Here is a 16409-nt window from a genome sequence, read left to right as displayed (position 1 = left end):
AGGACCATACTGACCAGTAAATTATGAGTTTTCAGATGATACCTTATAAGGCATATCTTGTACAAAAATTATGGCAATAACATGTAGGGTGTGAACACCTAGGTATATTCTGTCACACATATCTAGGAACAAAGAATGTAGGCCATACTTACAGGATGGGGGATTCTATCCTGGGAAGTAGGGATTCTGAAAAAGATTTGAGGGTCGTGGTGGGATAATCAGCTGGGGCAACATAGTGACCAAAAGGGCTAATGCAATCCTTGGACGCATAAACTGGAGTAAAGAGGTTATTTTACCTCTGTATTTGGCGCTGGAGTAACCGCTGCTGGAATACTGCATCCAGTTCTGGTGTTCACAGTTCAAGAAGGGTTAGAAAACATGTCTTATATCGATAGATGGAAGGAGCTCAATCTATTTAACTTAAAAAAGAGATACTTAAGGGGTGACTTGATAAGAGTCTGTAAGCACTGTTGTATTCATTTAGATGTAAAGGCATTAACATAACCTAGCCACTGTCCAGTATTAAACAGTGTTAAGGCTTGGGGTTTGGTCTACAGAGACTTCAGCCTACTTAGTCCCATGGCAAACACACCATTAAAAATCCTTTTAACCTTTTATTAAAGATAAAGAAAAGAGGGGAACACAGTTAAAGCCTTTACAATATAAAGTATTAAATAAGGCTTTCATTTTAACAGCATACCTTGTTCCCTTTCTTGTTAGCTGGAGAGAGTTTTTAGAAGGAAGAATCCCTGTGTCTGACAGTCTCTAAGATGGTATCAAAGCTGGTAATAACTGTCCTTTTGGAGAACAGAGAAGAAGTTAGTTGAGATGGGCTGCAGCTCTCTTTATTATTAAGGTCCAATCCTGTTTCATCCCAGGTGATGGTTGGGAATCAGCTGGAGCTGGTGGATGTGGTGAGGTCATCTGGGTCCTTTTCTCTGGCCCTTTCCAGTCAGGACATCTCTCAGGATCAGGATGATGAAGGCCTGGGGTCCCAGGAGATGGTGGGGGTGGCAGTCATAATTGTGAATCTCATCCCAGTAGCCAATTTTTCTCCCAAAGTCTCTTTTCTTCAAGGACCCCAAAAGGGAGTGATGGGCAGAATAGCTCATCCCCTCATTATTTTGTCCACTAATTAGGCCTTGTTTCCGAAGCACCAACTTTGGTTCACTAATTTCTGGTTTCACACTCAAGGACTATGTTAAAATCATGCTTGGTAAACCAAAAATGATCTTAACACAATCCTTGAGTTATATCAGAAGGCCTTTTTGTTTGGACTAGCTCAGTCTTTTTGTCTCCCTTTCATGCCTTTTCCCACCAACATTGGCTGTTCCAGGTTACTGTGACATCTTATGAACTTATGCTCACTTCTTACAGTTGAACTCACAAGTGGTAATGAGGCCTACGAATTTACCCTAAAACAGTACCTACTTGGGGAACAAATAGTTAATGATGGTCTCTTCAATCCAGCAGAGAAAGGTCTAACACAAGCCAATGGCTGGAAGTTGAAGCTGGAGAGATTCAAACCGGAAATACTACATACATTTTTAACAGTGAGAGTAATTAACCACTGGAACAATTTACCAAGGGTCATGGTGGATTTTCCATCACTGACAATTTTTCAGTCAAGGGAGGATGTTAGGTCTGCTCTAGGAATTATTGTGGGGCAGTTCTCTGGCTGGTGTTATGACGGTCAGCCTAGGTGATCACAGTGGTCCAGTAGAATCTATGAATCATTCCCATCTGCTGACAGGGCACAGCAATGAGACAGAGAGCGCTTGGTGTGCTGTGCATTCTGGCCTCTGCCATGACTCTTCCTCTGATTTCACTTACAGAGTTGCTGAAGGAGACACTGACTTTTCCATGTGGCATCCAAGTGGAACTACGCTTCCAGGTGGTTTTCTCTAACGTAATGCACGTGAGTGCAAAGCTGCAGGCTCCTCCTCCGCACGTCACCGACATCCGACTCTTGCTCTGCAGACCTGCGGTGAGCTCCATCATGCCTTTGGCTGGGGACCTCAGGCTAGTGTCCTGAACTTCCCTTCAGCCCCTTTTCTCAGCAGGATTGAAAAGGCAGCAGAAATAGTAATGCCAGTGGTTGGGCAGGAAGGAGGGACAGTGTGCAGGTGGGGGTTGTGTAGTGTGGGTGGTGTGTGTATAGTGTGAGTGGGGTGTGTGCAAGGTTTGGGAGGGGGTATATGTCCAGGAGAGGCTGAGGGGCTCAGTGTGTAGAGAAGGAGGGATGTACATTTGGGATGGTGGGGAGGGGAGCTGGGAATGTTTGGGTGGGTGGGTGGAAGCCTGGGGTAGTGCTGTTGGGGTAGGTGTGTTCAGGGGCCAGGCAAGGGCAGTGAATGTTGAAAGGCGCGTTGGGGATGAGCTGTAGAATGGGCATATCACTGTGTTTCTAGGGTGTTTGTCTGGCAGCTCTCTGGGGAACTGCATTTCTGACCATCATAAAGTGGGGGATCTGGAGGTCTTTGCTCTGCCCAAGGATTCTCACTCAGTGAGGAAGAGAGTCCTGCCTGGGATCCTGTAGCCAGCAGGAATCAGCCATGCTGGACCCTACATGCTCCAGCCTGGGGACAGAGCACCACAGGCTGGCTTGCTGTAGCCTGGAGACAGAGACACTGGAGGGATGTCAGATGCTGCTGGAGACAGCTCAGTGCAATGCCCTTCCCAGAGGGAAGAGCTTGTGTGGGCTGAGTGGCAGAGCATGAGCAGGGGCTGAAGTGCTGTGTGGGGAGCATTTCCCAGGAGTGTGCTCCTCTTACGGGAGGCGCTAGGCAACAGCAGGCACAACCGGCACCACCATGGGCCCATTTCACACCTACTGGGAGGGATGGCCCTCGGCTCCTGGCAGCAATCAGGACTGGTGATTCAGGGCATCCCCCTGAGGCTGTTCAGGGTTCCATCAGTCCAGGCTACAGAACAAACGTTCTAAATGCACAGGCGATGTGCCATGCCAAGGCTTTGTTTACCTTTTATGTAAATGTGTTTCCAATGTCTCTTGATTTACCTCGGGGTCACATTCAAGCAGGGGAAATCACATTCTTCTTCAAGTGATCGCACATGTCCATTCCACAGTAGGGCTTTCTGTGCTCCCGTGCACAGTTGTCAGAGAGTTTTTACCTTTAGCAGGACTTGTTGGGACAGCTTGAGTGCCCTCTGCTGCCTCACACACATCGTGTAGGCACAAAGGGCTGAGCAACTCCAGACCCTCCTCAGTTCCTTCCTGTCACCACTGATGGTTGTTGGAGCTTCCTGGCCTTGCTTCTGCAAATCTTTCCTGTTATCTGTTTATAGCACCTGTGTATCGTATGAGTAGTTAAGTCAGTCAGTTAGTTTCTTAGTAAACAAAAAATTGTTTTTGTTGTTTGTGTGGGTTCCAGCACGCAGTGTTGGGGACTCGCCCCAGTACCAGATGTAAGCCACGCTCTCGGGGTTTCAAGCCCTGACACTCTTGTGGCAAGGCCATCCTGAATAGTGAGCCACACCCCAGCTCCCTTAAATGCAAGGGCATTTTGCAAGAGATGTAGGCCCAGTTGGAAAAAAAAAAGAGCAGCCAGATTAAAATATCTGCTCTTGGAGTAGGTGCTGCAGCCTACATTTGAGACCTCTACTCTGGGCTTTGAGCACCTCGGCATCGGTCAGTAGCACACCTCTGGTGCTACTGGTAGTGAGGGGCAGATCAGCATCTCCAGTACCGAAGAAGAGGCATCGGAAATTGGATTCAATACCAGGGTCATTGAGGGATTCAAAGAGGTTGACTCTGCTAAGGACTTGGGAAGGTGTTCTAAGAGGAAGCACTCTCCACAGCACACCTGTAACTAGGGGAGTTCATTGACTCCAGAGCCCAACGGGGCCTGTTGAGACCGGCTCCCGATGGACTTGCATCAACATCTCTTCATTCCTCGGTACTGCAGAGTGTCCTGGGGCAGTGAGAGGTGCAGACAGGGGCAAGAGGGGGCACAGCTCAGCACCCCCACCTTAAAAATTGTTCCAGAGCCACTGTACTGGGATATTTTTAAGTCCTTACATCACTATCACATCACATGGAAAGAGCTCATTGCATTTGACGTGCGTGCTGTCTGTCGCCATTTTTTTTCCCACTGTAAGTTGAGGGGTACATTTGACAAAATGTCAGCTCCTAAGAAAGCAAAGTTAAATGTCCGTTTATTTCAGCTTCCTTGGACAGACACATTTGGATTTATTCAAAAGGACCATGCTGTTTGTGCTTTCTGTTGTGAAAGTGTTGTTTGTCGCACATCAGCTATTTGACAACATTTTCCAATGAACCATGAGAAAACCTTTCTTGACGAAGCAGACAAGACTGAATTGATCAAAAAGGCAGTAGCAGGATATGAGAAGCAAAGCAGTGTGTCTAAATGCTTAAGTGTAAGTAAAAATCAAGCCCCAGAAGGAAGTTACAAGATTGCACAGTGCATTGCAAAAAACTGAAAGCCATTTACAGATGGGGAATATATAAAAGAATTTTTTCTCAGCAGTTTGGAGGTTTTGTTCAATGATTTGCCAAATAAAGATGCGTATCTAGAATAATAGAACTGGCTGTCTCTGCGAGGGCTCAGAATATGCCGGCAAACCACCTAAGCAAGTTGTTTATCAATCTCCACGGGGGTCCCTTTGCCCAGATATAGTAAGGTCCATTTTCCAGCTCTCGGGAACTCCCCAAGTGGATTTGCTTGTAACAAGGGACAACCAAAATGTCACTAGCTCTGTTCCGGAGCAGGACACAGCTGGGTTTGTTGATGGATCCTTTTCCCCCATTCCTCTTCTTTTCAAAGTTCTGTGCCAGGTCAAGCAGGACAAAGCCAATCTTATACTGATCAACCCAGCTTGGTCCCATCAGTAGGGTTGCCAACTTTCTAATCGCACAAAATGGAACACCCTAGCCCCACCCCTTCCCCAGGAACCCGCCCCCACTGACTACATTCCCCATCCCTCAGTGGCTTGTTCTCTCCCACCTTCATTCACTTTCACTGGGCTGGGACAGGGGGTTGGGGTGCGGGAGGGGGTAAGGGCTCTAACTGGGGGTCCAGGCTCTGGGGTGGGGCCAGAAATGAGGGGTTCAGGGTGTGGGAGGGGATGAGGGCTCCGGCTGGGGGTGGGGCTGGGGCTGAGGGGCTTGGGGTGCAGGAGGGAGCTCCAGGCTGGGGAATGGGGCCAAGGGATTCGGAATGTGGGAGAGGGCTACAGGCTGAGGCAGGGGAGTGGGCTCTGGGAGGGGGTATGGGCTCTGGGCTGGTGGTGCAGACTCTGGGATGGGGTCAGGCATGAGGGGTTCAGGGTTTGGGAAGGGGCTCTGGGCTGGGGCAGGGGGTTGAGGTGCAGAGGGTGTGGGGGCTCCAGCTGTGGGTGCAGGCTCTGGTGTGGGCCCAGGGATGAAGAGTTTGGGGTGCAGAAGGGGGCTCTGGGTTTGGGGGAGCTCAGGGCTGGGGAAGGGGGTGGGGATCGGGGTTGAGGTGAGGGCTTAGCTCAGGCGGCTCCCAGTCAGTGGTGCTGCATGGCTAAGGCACACTCCCTGCCAATCCTGGCACTGAGCTGTACCCCGGAAGTGGCCAGCGGGTCTGGCTTCTAGGTGGGGGTGCCAGGAGGCTCAGTGCGCTGCTCTTGCCTGCAGGCACCACCCCCCCAGCTCTCATTTGCAACTGTTCTCAGCCAATAGGAGTGTGGAGCGGGTGCTTGGCATGGGGACAGCACATGGAGCCCCACCCCTCCTCCCCCCAGGAGCCGGACTTGCTGGCAGCTTCCGGGGCGCAGCGTGGTGCCAGGACAGGAAGGGACTAGTCTGCCTTAGACCCGCAGCACCACCAACTGGACTTCTAATGGCCTGGTCGGCTGTGCTGACTGGAGCTGCCAGGGTCCCTTTTTGGCCGGGCATTCCAATTGAAAACCAGACGCCTGGCAACTCTACCCATCAACACTGTTTTTCTCAGCTTTTGGACCTATCAGTCTCCCGCTATTGCTCCCACTTCCCACAGACCTAGTTTTGCAGAATCATAGCTGTCTCCTCTACCCCAGCCTCGAAGCTCTCCACCTGTTGGCCTGGAGGCTTCATGGCTAACATCAGCAGAGGAGTCCTACTCAAGAGAGATGCAGGAGGTAGTGCTGAATAGTAGAAAGCCATCAACAAGGTTGACCCGTCCTGGCTGAATGGAAAAGATTTTCCATCTGATGGAGGCTGAAGTGGGGGGCAGGGTCTTCCCCATCCTTGCTTCTGTTCAGCATGTGAAGGACTATATTTTGTACCTGAAACATCAAGGATTAGCGATTAGCTTAATTAGGACACAGCTAGCAGCTATATTGACATTTCACCTTCCGGTGGATAACCGCTCCCTTTTTTCCAGCCCGTTGGTCATAAGGTTTTTGAGGGGGTTGGACAGGGTGTTTCTGCAGGTATGGAGTCCTATTCCACACTGACGTCTGAATTCAGTTTTATCAAAGCCGATGGATCCCCCATTTTGAGCGTCTAGCAACTTGCTCTCTGTTACACATTTCAACAAAGGTAGCATTTGCAATAGCTATTACATCAGCCAGGAGAGTAGGGCGGTTCAGGGCTTTCTACCCCCAAGGGATTATTGAGCTCTCATCAGACATGGGAGACAAACTGTGGGACTTGGTCTGCCACAATGCCAGTCAATAGTCTGTGGAGCCAAAAGATGTGTTCAAGAAAGAGGTGGGTGTTTTCCAGGGCAGCGAGAACTGCACAAGAGAGGATCAAATGGGCCACCTTGGGCAAGTAATCAACAGCAACCAACCCAATTGTATATCCCTGGGAGTGGGGTAGTTCTACTATAAAATCCAGGGACACAGTAGACCAGGGCTGAGAGAGGGTGTATATGGACTGAAGGAGAACACAAGGGTTCTTGGCCCGGGAACACCGATCACAGCAGGAGTCAGTGTATTTCCTGATATATGTGTGTATACCAGGCAACCAGAAATTTCACAAAACCAAGTTCCTGGTTTTAGTTTGGCCAAAATGGCTGGCGAGCTGGGACTCATAACGTCCTTCGAGACCCTTGCATCTAGGCTGGCAGTCCGGAACAGAAATGCGTTGTCCGCAGTATAGAATTCCATTCTGCAATCGCAACTCTGAACCAACCTGTGGTCCGCATCACCCAGGCTCTGGCAGGTCTGGGTGGCAAAGGGGTTGTGAAGCAGCAGCGATTGAATGAGTGACACCAGGTCCCTGTCCACTGATCCCAGGACAAAGGGTGATGGCATAAGGATGGTTGAATGCGGTGTTGTGCATGACCCAGCAAGTTCATCCATGCGGGACAGGGCATCTGCCCTCCTGCTTCTTGCACCTGTGTAGCAGGATAAATAGGTTTGGTTATAAATAGGGTAACTCACTTTCTGTTGCAATGAGGGAACAATGATATGTCCTGATACTGACAGTTTTCCTGTCTACTTAAGCCAAAGCTTACTTCAGCTAATGCAAGGTGTTATGGGATACTTAGCATAAGTGAACAGGATTATAGTATTGGCCAGTTTAGGCTATCTCACTGTTACAATGTTTGTGCTTAATGTATACTTATATGTATATGGTGTGGATGATACATGTTATTAATATGGTAGCCAGCATACGTTAGTCAACACAACCATGCCTGCAATCGTTTCCATCACTCCGCACTGACTCAGCCATTTGCGGCTTCAGAGTGACTCGCAGACAAATTCTGGAATCTGGTTATATAGATTCTAGCAGTGCCCACAGTATAATAATACTTAGCCCTTTTCATCAGTCGCTCTCAAAGCACATCATAATCTTTAAAGCAGTTATCCTTGCAGTGGGTTAAGGCAGTGCTGCTTTCCCCAATGTACAGAGAGACTAAGTGGCTTGCCCACGGGCACACAGGAAGTCTGTAGGAGAACAGGGGATTGAATGATGGTGTCTTTAGTCCTAGACTGGGATCCTACCCACTGGGCCATCTGTTGGGCACTTTACAAACACAAAATGAGGGACAAGCCTTCCCCACGAGAGGCGACAGACAGGCAGACAGAGGATAGGGAGAAGGGGTGCATCATGTAAGTATGGGGGTCAAGGTTGTGATTGTTTATGTCTTGGGGATAGAGTATCACCATTTTTAACAGCTGGAAGATTTATGATGTACAGCGAGGCTGTCTGCTAAGGGTGTTCATGAGATTGCAAAGCCAAACATTACAGACTGGGTAATGCATGCCACAAGGGAGGAGAATGAATGCTGCAGGCAGCAAGGGAATGGCAGGGGAGGAGCTGCCTGGAGAGACACTGAAGGAAATGCTGGTGGGGAGGGAGGAGGGCAGTGAGCCAGGAGAAGACAGGATTACAAACGGGAAGAGAAGAGAAGATGAAAAATTGTGGAAAAATTGGAAAGTGTCCAGTGGAGGGCAACAAAAATGATTAGGGGACTGGAACACATGACTTATGAGAAGAGGCTGAGGGAACTGGGATTGTTTAGTCTGTGGAAGAGAAGAATGAGGGGGGTTTTGATAGCTGCTTTCAACTACCTGAAAGGGGGTTCCAAAGAGGATGGATCTAGACTGTTCTCAGTGGTAGCTGATGACAGAACAAGGAGTAATGGTCTCAAGTTGCAGTGGGGGAGGTTTAGGTTGGATATTAGGAAAAACTTTTTCACTAGGAGGGTGGTGAAACACTGGAATGCATTACCTAGGGAAGTGGTGGAATCTCCTTCCTTAGATATTTTTAAGGTCAGGCTTGACAAAGCCCTGGCTGGGGTGATCTAGTTGGGGATTGGTCCTGCTTTGAGCAGGGGGTTGGAGTAGATGACCTCCTGAGGTCCCTTCCAACCCTGATATTCTATGATTCTATGATAACGTGTCAAAAGCAACAGCGAAGTTGAGGTGAAGGTGGCGCAGAGGTCTTGAGATTTGACCAGAAACTGATCATTAGAGACCTGGGCAAGAGCAGCTTAAGGATGGGGATTCAGTGTGAGGGAGGGAGGTGGAAGTAGTGGCTGTGAAGTTCAAATGGGCTGTGATCCAAGGAGAACACATGGGGTGGAATATTCCTTTTGTTCTGTTCCAGACCAACAGCCTGTCTTCACAGCAGAGTTAGCACCAGGTATAACTCTGCTGTTACCCCAACCAAACTCCCATGCACATAGACAAATCTCTAGCTTGAGTTTAATGGCGCTTTACACTCGCGTGAGCTAGCCCATCAGGGGTTGGGGATTGGAGCTACTAATGCAGTGCAGACGCAGCTACTCTATGCTTGTCATATAAATACTGTGTTGCTAATCCAGGCTCTCTGTGCAGCTCCAGTGCTGGGTCACAGTGTGGCTGCTCTCACTTGAGCAAAGCTAACTCAAAGAGTTAACTCGAGCTAATTCAGTAGAGAAGACGTAGCCTAGTCACCTTCCACCTGAGGCCAACACAGAACAGTGCAGCCCCGAGGAACAATTTCAGATGGTTTGAAGTAACTGACCAGGGGGTTGGACTGGGTGTGGAACTCCACCCCTTTACAATGATATGTTCTACCCTCAGCAGCAAGAATGCTGCCCTTTAATGTTTCCTCCTAACTCTTTGCCTCAACCATTGTTGCTCTTTTCCGAGCTCCCTCCCATCTGCATCTCTCTGATGCACCAAGTACTTGGAAACAGACGCATCTTCAGGTCAGGTTGGTTTGTACAAAAATACTCCAATCTCCAAGGTATTTGCATTTATCCAGTTCCTCCAAAATGAAGCCTGAATCGCGATAACAGGAGCTAGGTCACCGATTGCTTCTGTTCATGCAGCAAACCCTCCTGCTGTCACTAGCCCTTCATGTACAGACATGCCTGTTGGCAGCAGGGACTGAACTCAGGAGCTTCAGCACCAGTGCACCAAGCTTGTGCCAAGACTCCAAACCTCCCCACATGCACAGATGGGAGATCAGAGCAGATGTGAAAGTTGGTGTGACATGCCCACTGGTCTGTCTTGCTGCTAGTATCACTTCTTACAAACAGTGCTCCATTCTGAGGGCTGTACTGCATTACACCTGCCTGCAATGGCCAGATGGCATTGAACAGCTAGCCTGGGGTCAGTGCAGCGTCAGTCCTGTCCTCGTACGCTGACTGCAGGGGGATTTTGTGGGGAACAAGCCCGAACACCAGCTGTATGCCACAGCAGTTCACACTTGGCTCAGAGGAGGCTCCCGAGCCATTTGGCAGCTCTTGCAGCCAGCGAGCACTAGCCAGAACACCTAAGGATCTGGCCAAGTCTTTTAGGGTACCTCTACTTTACCCAGCCCATGTCAGTGAGCTTCCCAGCCCAGGTCGACAGACTCGGGTTAGCGGGGCTCACACTAGTTCTCTAAAAATAGCTCTTCAGACAGCGCTTTGAAGTTGTGACTTGGGCTGGAGGTCAGGCTCTGAAACCTAGGGAGTGGGGTGGGCTTCAGACCAAGCTGCAACATCAAAGCACTGTCTACACAGCTATTTTTAGCGCACCAGCGCAAGCCCTGCTAACCTGGGCTGGGAGGCTTGCTGATGGGCTGCGTAGACATTACCCATGAATTTGGAAGGGCTGTTGTAGTTGCTGGAATGCGCCACTAGAGGGCCTCATGATCCCACATAAGCAGGCCAGCGTATTACAGACTCCCTGTTAAGCGAGGGCAGGTAACATCAAGTAGGGATGTACATTTGGATGGGCTATCACCAGCAGGAGAGTGAATTTGTGTGGGGGGTGGAGGGTGAGAAAAACCTGGATTTGTGCTGGAAATGGCCCACCTGATGATCACTTTAGATAAGCTATTACCAGCAGGACAGTGGGGTGGGAGGAGGTATTGTTTCATATTCTCTGTGTATATATAAAGTCTGCTGCAGTTTCCACGGTATGCATCCGATGAAGTGAGCTGTAGCTCATGAAAGCTTATGCTCAAATAAATTGGTTAGTCTCTAAGGTGCTACAAGTACTCCTTTACATTTGTTTTTACTATATTTATGCTGGCAAAAGCCCTACAGTTCTCTGGCTGCTTTGTGCCACCAGAACAGCACAAAAGTGAATGCTCAGAAACTGTCCCTGTGTTCTTACATTTCCCTTTTGTAGCATTTGTATTAGAAAATGCAGTATTTACCTTAACCAGAGCTCTCTGGCTTCTTTGGCTTGTGCTGAGAATGCTTTTTTGTTTATTCTTGTCTGTCTGCTCCAGGAGGTGCAAGAACTGGCCATGCTGAGTGACTGCCAGTCTGACCGGATGGTGTCACTCCTTGTCTCACTGTATGAGCAAGAGGAATTGGACTGTGTGCTCCGGCTCTGTGGCCTACAGAAAATTCAGGTAAAAAAGCCATCCTCTGTGGAAACTTCACTGCTGGCTTTACTGCCCCAGAGAGCAGCTGGTGCCTCCCAGACCATCCTTGCAGGAGACATACATCATCCTCAAGCATTCCTGACCCATGTTCCTGGCTGTGAAGGGAAACACTGGCTCAGATATGGCCATGGTGCTGCGGCCTCTCCCTGGGCCTTGAACTCTCCTGTGGCAGATTAATGACGAAGCCAACACTGCTGCTATCAGGGCAAATCACTGTTGGGGCACAAAAGAGCTGTCCCCTTTGCTCAAACTTCCTTTCTAGCCCCTGAGACTAGAGAGCATGTTTTCCCCAGTCCTTTCGGTTTCAGACAGATGGCCGGGCCACAAGCAAAGACCAGGCCCATCTCCAGGGGCTTACAAAAAAATTTAATTCCATCAAGAGACACTTACCTATCCCATAGATAGACAAGGCTGCTCATTCAGAGCGGATGAGTAATAAACTGCAAGGCCAGAAGGAGGGATCATTATGGTTATCTAGTCTGACCTGCTGTCTAGCATAGGCTAGAGACCCTCAGTCAGTCAGCCCTGCGGTGCTGGGACTGGTTCTTCCCTGCTACCTGGGGGCCCAATACTTTGCAGCTTAGCCACAGCATATCCTCACAAAAGCATCCAGACTTGGGGTGAAAACTCCAGGAAATGGAGAATCCATGAAATCCGTCCATAACCTGGTGCCAATGGATAATCGCCTCATTGTTACAAAATTGCACCTTATTTCTAATTTGAATTTTTAGGACCCAACTTCCAAGTCACAGGATCTTCTTATTCCTTTATCAGCTAGATTAAAAAGCCCCCTACATCAGATGTCCCTTCTCTGCATAGGAATGTAAAGGGGCGTGTGTCCCCCTATCCTTGATCACCACAAAACCTGCTCAGTCTCAGGTTTTTAGTGTTTATTCCATATAATGTATTCAAGTGCCCCCCATTAACACCTATAAAATGCAATATAACAATTCTAATTCCCTATTATGCTATGACCGTCAGCCCCTGTTTATCCAGGCCCTGGAAGGAAAAGAGATCTCCCTTCTTTGGGCTTGGCTTCAGTCTGAGCACAAGTAGCTCTGTCCTCTCCCCTTTTCCCTGCTAACCCTGCCTTTTATCAAGCTAGTCAGCTGATGGGCCAATTAGTTCCTTATCCAGCTCCCCCCATCGACCATCACTGGGGAAACTCACTAAGGCTGCAGCGAGCAGAGTTCTGACTCATCTGTTAGACCTCAGCACTCTGTCACACACATCCCTCCTCTACCTAAGAGTGGGTTTGGGGGTTTTTTGCACCTTTCCCTCCTTGTAGGAGGTTCTTGCCTCTATACATTCCCATTTGCCCCAGGTTGGTCTTGTAGGATCCCTTTTCTGGGTCATTCCATCCTCCACCTGCAAAAATTGCTCCCATAATTCAGTCTTAACCCACAGAGCTTCACACCTACAGGTCCACTCTCCTTATCTTCTTCCTTCTTGTCTCCGGGTTGTCCCCCTTTCTCTTCCTTCTCTAAGGCCTCTGGTTCTCCCAGTCCCACGAACTGGCCCCTGGGTTCCTCCCCTCACCCTTTCTGCCATGCAGTGACCTGGGACTGTCCAACTCTTGGGCTGTTCTTCTCCCCTGAACCTAGTTCTACCTTTTCCTTTTTCTCCCTCTTTTCTGCTGGAGCAGTTCAATTTTCACCTTGGCTTGTATCATTCTGCCTAGGGTGTTCTGATTCTGTTAACTCAGGCCATTCCTCATTTGCTCCTTTTTCTAGCATGTGGGGCCATGGCCACTCGCTTTCTTTCTATAGGGGAAGGGGCTCAGTCCGTACCCTCTATAGCCAGATGGGGTAGCCTCTCCATTACTCCCACCTGCTTCCATCTGCATTTCCCCTTTACCGCTAGGGATACCTCTGCCATTGGGCATGTTCTTCTCCCCTTGAATGCATGTTAACTCTCCCTTCTCCCTTGGGAGCCTCCAGTGGGGCTTCACTAAATCCCCCCAGATCAATGAGCATCCTGAGGCAGTGTCCACAATCCCCCTTATTCCCATCTTTATAGGGATGATAGGCATTTTCCTTTTCCTTCCCCCCGGCAGTCCCAGTCCATCCACAGAACTCTGGGAACCTGCATTGCATCCTGGGGCAGTCCCGCTTAATATGTCCTGACCTTCCACATTGTAAGCATACTAGTTCCCGATTCCCTGAAAGAGTTCCTTTTGCTTCCTCACTTTTCTTCTTGGGGCTTTTCAGTTCCCGCTCCCACCCCCAGCCCCCTTGGCTCCAGACCCATAAGTCGCTGGACCACTCTTCTGGGAAAATTGGTTTCTGCAAACTCTTTGGAGAGTTAAATTGTGACCTCTAGGATGCTGGGCTGGTGCTGCCTCACCCAGATTCTGGTATTCTCTGGGAGGCTCAGGAGAAATTGGTCCAGTACTACCAGATCTGTAATTTCCCCCACAGATCCAATACCTGGCTTCAGCCAGTGGGCCGCCCAGGCTGTCAGCTTTTGTGCATATGCCCTGGGTCCTACCCCTCTAGTGGCCCAAAATTTCTGCTGGTATTTTTCAACAGACAGCTCTACCCAGTCTAAAATGGTGGGCTTCATAACATCTTAGTTCTGGGCCTGTTCCTTATTCAGGGCCAGTAAGCCACAGAGTTTTCCCAGTGAGCTAGAGTGCCACCTGGAGGGCCCAAATTTCTTTACCCCATCTGGCGCCTGTGGCTACCCTCTCAAATGTTACCAGGAATGAGTCAAGATCATCAGTTGGGCCTGCTTTGCATAAAGTCACTCCCGGTGTATGACTCCCAGTCTCTGCACTAGGACTCACTAACTTCTGTAACAACTGACTAATTCCTGGAGGCTTTTCTGCTGCTTCGCTTGCCACACCAGCAGGGATGGACGTTCAAATCGGTGGGATTGCTGGAATGCATAGTGTTTTGCAGCTCTTTCTGCTCCTCAGCCAACCACGGCAGAGTCTGCTGTGTCTGGATGCTGAGCCTTCACACCAACTCCCCCCGACAAATTTTCAGTCACCCCTGCAGGGGAATCCATATCCCAGACAAACCCACACTTGTAGTGGGGCGTAGATCCCCCCAGTCCTTGATCACTGCAGAAACTGCTCACAGTCTCTTCTTTTAGTGTCTACTCCATGTAATTTATTCAAGTCCCCTCCACCAACACCTATACAGGGCAATGCCACAATTCTAATACCTATGACCCTAGAACAATCAACCTCTGTTCATCAGGGCCCTGGGAGGAAAAGAGATCTCTCTTCCTTGGGATTACCTTCAATCTGCGCACAGCTAGCTCTGTCCTCTCCTTTTTCCTTGCTAACCCTGTCTTTTATCAAGCTAGTCAAATGATGGGCCAATTAGTCCCTTAACTCACCCTGCTTCCCCGTCTCATTAGTTAATTCCTCCCTATTTCCTCAATCGACCATCGCTGGAGAAACTAAGTGCAGGTACAGTGATCAGAGTGCTGGCCCATCTATTAGACCTCAGCACTTTGTCACAAGCTCCTTATAAACTGCGATCAAATCACCTCTTATCCCTTGCTTCAAAACCTTTCCAATTGGTCAACATCTGTTTTAAGTGTGGATACCAGAACTGGACACAATATTGCAATAATGGTCTTGCTAATGCCTTATACAGATGTACTACCATTCCCCCACTCCTCTTCAGTGATCTACTTATACATCCAAGGACTCTATATGCTCTCTCAGCCACAGCATTTCACTTTTGTTTATCAATTGTTTATCTGTCATAACTCCTAAGTCCTCTTCAGAGTCGCTGCTTTCCAGGATACAGTCGCCTATTCTGTAAGTGTGCCATACATTCTTTCTTCCTAGACAAATGATCTTATATTTGACTGTATTACATGCATGTTGTTTCATTGCATCCAGTTTACGAAGTGATCCAGATTGCTCTGTGTCAGTGATCTGTTCTTGCTTACTTACTTATCACTTCCCCAGTTTGTGTCATCTGCAGACTTACCAGCCATGATTTTATATTTTCTTCCAGATCATTGGTAAAAATATTGAATAGCAATGGGCCAAGAACAGATCCCACTAGAAACACCCTGTGACAGGTTTCGGTTGGTCCTCCGAGCCCCTAGGGGCGATGGAGAGCTATGGTCTCACTGGCAGGCCTCAGCCACACCTTCCGGGAGTTGGGGAATTAGCAGGGAAGGTGTGCCAGCCGGAGTCAGCAGCGCGCCCCTCGGGCAGGGGAGCGCCGGCACGAGTCAGCAGCGCGCCCCTCGGGCAGGGGAGCGCCGGCACGAGTCAGCAGCGCGCCCCTCGGGCAGGGGAGCGCCGGCACGAGTCAGCAGCGCGCCCCTCGGGCAGGGGAGCGCCGGCACGAGTCAGCAGCGCGCCCCTCGGGCAGGGGAGCGCCGGCACGAGTCAGCAGCGCGCCCCTCGGGCAGGTTGGCCGGGGTAGGGGAACACAGGCCCACCCAACTCCACTGCGTTGCAGCCCAGGGCCCTGACAGTGGCGGGAGGCGAAAGTCCCGCCGCTGGGTCAGCGGGGCCATCCGCACCCGCTGACCAAACACACCCAGCCCACGGTGCAGTTCGGCGCCTGGGCTACTTCCTACCCGGTCTTTCAGGCGGGTCGCTCCGGTCCCTCCATCTCATCCGGGTATTCCGCTGCGGGCAGCTCCGGTCCCTCGATCTCGTCCGAGTATTCCGCCGTGGGCCGCTCCTGCTCCCCCTCTGTATCGGACTCACGCTGGCCTGGGCTGCAGTCAGGCCCCTCCAGGTCCTCTGGGTATTCAGCAGCTGGCAGTCCTGGTTGCCACAGGCCTTCCTCCCGGTCAGGCTCCTCCTTGCCCAGGGCTTCGCCTGGGTCAGCAGCAGGATTGTGAGGGAGCAGCCAGTAACCTGTGTCTGTCTCCTTCCCTGGTGCTCTCCTCACTGGGCAGAGGGCCCCGCCCTTTGTACTTCCTGTCCCACCCTTCCCCTTCCAGGGATTGGCGGAAGCTTGGTCTGGCCCCGCCCACCCAGGCTGAGAGGGTGGCTCTTTACCCTCTGGTTCGGAGGGGAGCCACCCTGGCTCCCTACATACCCCACCCCTCAAATCCAGCTCCCAATCTTCGGAGCTGGCGTTCTCACCTTCTCCGAGGTGGGACAGGAAATCCG

The 16409-nt window shown here is 50.1% G+C and overlaps 1 protein-coding gene and 1 long non-coding RNA gene across 2 annotated transcripts in view; one reads left to right on the top strand and one right to left on the bottom strand.

Moving 5' to 3' along the window:
* Window positions 1-16409, top strand: part of LOC140918547 (mucosa-associated lymphoid tissue lymphoma translocation protein 1) — a 68625-nt gene that overhangs the window by 44913 nt on the left and 7303 nt on the right. Inside the window, exons 13-14 of the mRNA XM_073363254.1 lie at window positions 1836-1987; window positions 11150-11275. Coding sequence (XP_073219355.1) covers window positions 1836-1987; window positions 11150-11275 — 278 coding nt within the window. The remainder of the gene's footprint in view (window positions 1-1835; window positions 1988-11149; window positions 11276-16409) is intronic.
* Window positions 5794-16409, bottom strand: part of LOC140918548 (uncharacterized) — a 45898-nt gene continuing 35282 nt past the window's right edge. Inside the window, exons 2-3 of the long non-coding RNA XR_012161224.1 lie at window positions 7124-7328; window positions 5794-6270 (exon numbers count right to left, since the gene is read on the bottom strand). This is a non-coding gene — a long non-coding RNA (uncharacterized LOC140918548). The remainder of the gene's footprint in view (window positions 6271-7123; window positions 7329-16409) is intronic.

Source organism: Lepidochelys kempii, chromosome 10 (genome assembly GCF_965140285.1).
Source record: "Lepidochelys kempii isolate rLepKem1 chromosome 10, rLepKem1.hap1, whole genome shotgun sequence".
In the NCBI taxonomy this organism is placed as follows: Eukaryota; Metazoa; Chordata; order Testudines; family Cheloniidae; genus Lepidochelys; species Lepidochelys kempii.
Note: the sequence above shows the minus strand (reverse complement) of the source record. Positions and strands in the feature narration are given on the sequence as shown.